Genomic DNA, 3063 nt, shown 5'->3' on the forward strand with positions numbered 1-3063 from the left:
AGTCATTTTGGGAAATAAATTCAGAGGTAAAAAAATATTATTATGCAGACAGTGAACTCACCGGCGGCTGGGGTTGTCATGAGCTGAGGTTTGATGGTAGGCTTGGTGGTCGGGGGCGGCAGGGTGGTGCAGGCGGCAGTGTTGCAAGCCCGATCTTGTCGGCCATTTCCTGAGAACGATGTAACAAACGAAATAGTATTTATACCTAAATAAACTTTTACTTTTCCATCCTCTGTTGCCGTTAAGCGTCAAGGGGAGATTATGCAGTTTTCTATGGTAGGCCAGCTCCACGGCTCTTTCAATTGGGATATTATAATTTCTCAGGGTTTCCTTGGTTCACTCAATCTACCTTTAGCTTGCCCCTCATCTTCCTTTATAGCCCGAGTGCTTAGTGTTAGTAGCTCTCGATGCTGGTTGGCTAGGTGACATTCTAACAGGTGTTTTTTTTCTTGTTTGTTTGTTTTGGTATAAGTGTTTTATAGCGCTCGCAACAGCATAATAAGGTCATATGACCAAATTTAACATTTTCAGTAGGTAGAAAATTTTGAATTTTGCCCGGGTTGGGGCCGAAGCCTACTTTTATTGATTTTAGACCACCAAAGAATCTTTAACGTGCGGAACTTGCACCGAGGACCTCCGAAATTTTTCGCCCTTGACCGAGAAGGCTAGGTGTAGATCTTTCCTACCAGAAAATCAGGGGTGTAGATGAAAGACAGCAGTAAGAAGGAGCCAGGGAGTAGCTGTAGAAAGGCTGTAGAAAGAGTCAGGAGCCCAGAGGGTGTGGCAAAGGAGATGGGGGGATGGGGGCAGGAAGTGGAGGCGAAAGCAGACGACAAAACATTGCTAGAGAGCAAAAGGAGGTAAAAGGAGACAATTTAGAGAAGAAAAATTCCCGTCGCTATCCGGATTCGAAGACGTGACCTATGGAATGAGAGGCGAACACTCTAACCTCTAGGCCGCGAGAGCCCCCTCTAACAAGTTTGAGTGTTAATTGACCGGCTCTTATTAAAATGAATATCCCCTTTAATTTCTTTTTATTAGAAATTTTGTTTTTCTTAAGTACTTTCATCCTCTTTTTTCTCTGCTTTTACATTTATATCGGGCGACGGAAATTTGATAACCATGGCTTTGGAAAAGAGATTTTTTAAAAAAGCATATCACCATTTTGAGGCACAACAATATTGCTATTCCCAGTGTCCTGATTGTGAGAAGGAGACAGTTTTCTTTCAGTAAGATATTTCTTCTCCTTTGAGTAAAAGGGCATTTAATAATTTTATCAAGTCAAAAAAGAAGAATAATTGAAACTACAAAGCAAAATCAGAAGACAACTCACCTTGGCAGTTCTTTCCACCGTTGGCGGGGGCAGGGTCTGTGCACGTGCGCTCCCGGAACTGAGTTCCTCCGCCACATGTCTTGGAGCAGGGACTGTAGAAGCCCCACTTGCTCCAGTGTCCGTCAACTGTAGGGATAGAGTATGTTTGTTTTAGTAGAGGTTTTTCGGCGCTCGCAACTACATAAGGTCACATGAGCGCCAGAAGATTAGAGGTGTTACAAGGGAGTAGCAAACATATAAAAGGAGGGGAGATAAAGACGATAGATGTTTGATAGGAAAGAAGGAGCAAACCACTCCAGAGCACCCGCCAAACACCCACCGATAGAGTAAATTATATATAGGTCTTAGAGTATTTAAGAAGGTCGCTACCATAGATTTATAAAGCTCTATCTGCTCAATACATAGTTTTGAGAAATTTGACGATACAAATTTGGAGTTTCACAACATGGTTAGACTTTTTGGAATGCAATTTTTAAAATATCTTAATAACGACTCCGAATAATATTATTAATATACGGGATGCCCGCTGTGGATGGGATCGGTCGATCGGGCCTAAAAAAACAAACGTGTTTGTTTTCAGTTTTAGGGGACAGAGTCGGGCTATAGGCTAGATCCAGTCGTAGTATTACGATTTTGATAAAGCAGATAGATCATTTGTTTTCTGGCCACACAGTTTATTGACTCAAAACGGTCCAAAATGTTAGATAGAACATTGTATGTCTACGTTAGCGAGGAGCTGATGTGTCTTTTTTCACTTCGGTCCGTATGTGTGTATGATCTATGTATGGTTGAGAAAGTTCTTCCTTGTGTGATTGAACTAGGGTTTTTAAAGTTTAAACGAAATAAATGTTGTTGTTTTTTCTTTTGTTTATGAGTTCTAGCGCTCAGTAATCATGCTATCGATGCAAAGCGCTCTGAGCTTATACTTCTACGGTATAGAGGCAATCTTTTGTTATAACATGAGTAAGTGTCAATTTCGACCCCCCCCCCCTCCCATTCTTGAAGTAAGTTAAAAACGTCTGTCGGGCATAACGTCACGTAGACCAAAATGTGACCCCTGGGAAAGCAAAGACCCTGGATGTGCGTAGAAGGTCGAGTAAGTTACGAATAGGGGACTTGAAATGTGTATAGTATTCAGCCAAGGACAGGCAATGCTTGTGTTTTCTTTCATTTTGTTTGTTGCGTTTGGATTTGCTTTAATTTTGTGTGTGCCTTGCTATGCTCCGAATACTGTCCCATTAGTACCTTTTCTAAAAGCAGATATGCATTTGTTAATTGAAAACATTTGTTGTTTGGTTTTTTTTGTGCTAAGCCATGCTATTTTTGTCTATATTGTTAGAAACTTTGCATCTGTGTTTTGTCCCAAATGTTTTTTCTGGGGGAGGGTTGGGGGTGATTGAAGGAAGAGTTTGAAAAAGAATTCATTTCTATACGTTTTCAGTTAGGGATTGATTCAAAGTAAAAGACGTAGAGAGTTATGGTGATGATCATATATCCTGAAAGTTACCAAATATTCAGCTGCTCTTGGAAAATAATCAAAATGGATGCTCGAAAGCTGTGTTCCGCCATATTGCTTGCCATAAAATACAAAGGACCTGTTATATTCGCTGTTCTGAAAACAGTGACTTAAGTCATAATTTTCATAGAGCAGCGGTGTCGATTTGTCGTATTTATGTGTGTGATTGTGTACGTGTGCGTGCGTGTGTGTGTGAGTGTGTGTGTGTGTGTGT

The 3063-nt window shown here is 40.9% G+C and overlaps 1 protein-coding gene across 1 annotated transcript in view; it reads right to left on the bottom strand.

The window, feature by feature from the left end:
• LOC101848762 overlaps positions 1 to 3063 on the bottom strand; it is a 42278-nt gene that overhangs the window by 33352 nt on the left and 5863 nt on the right. The window contains exons 5-7 of the mRNA XM_035970913.1: positions 1309 to 1459; positions 1122 to 1126; positions 62 to 169 (exon numbers count right to left, since the gene is read on the bottom strand). Coding sequence (XP_035826806.1) covers positions 62 to 169; positions 1122 to 1126; positions 1309 to 1459 — 264 coding nt within the window. The remainder of the gene's footprint in view (positions 1 to 61; positions 170 to 1121; positions 1127 to 1308; positions 1460 to 3063) is intronic.

This window comes from Aplysia californica, unplaced genomic scaffold (assembly GCF_000002075.1).
Source record: "Aplysia californica isolate F4 #8 unplaced genomic scaffold, AplCal3.0 scaffold00338, whole genome shotgun sequence".
Taxonomy (NCBI): Eukaryota; Metazoa; Mollusca; class Gastropoda; order Aplysiida; family Aplysiidae; genus Aplysia; species Aplysia californica.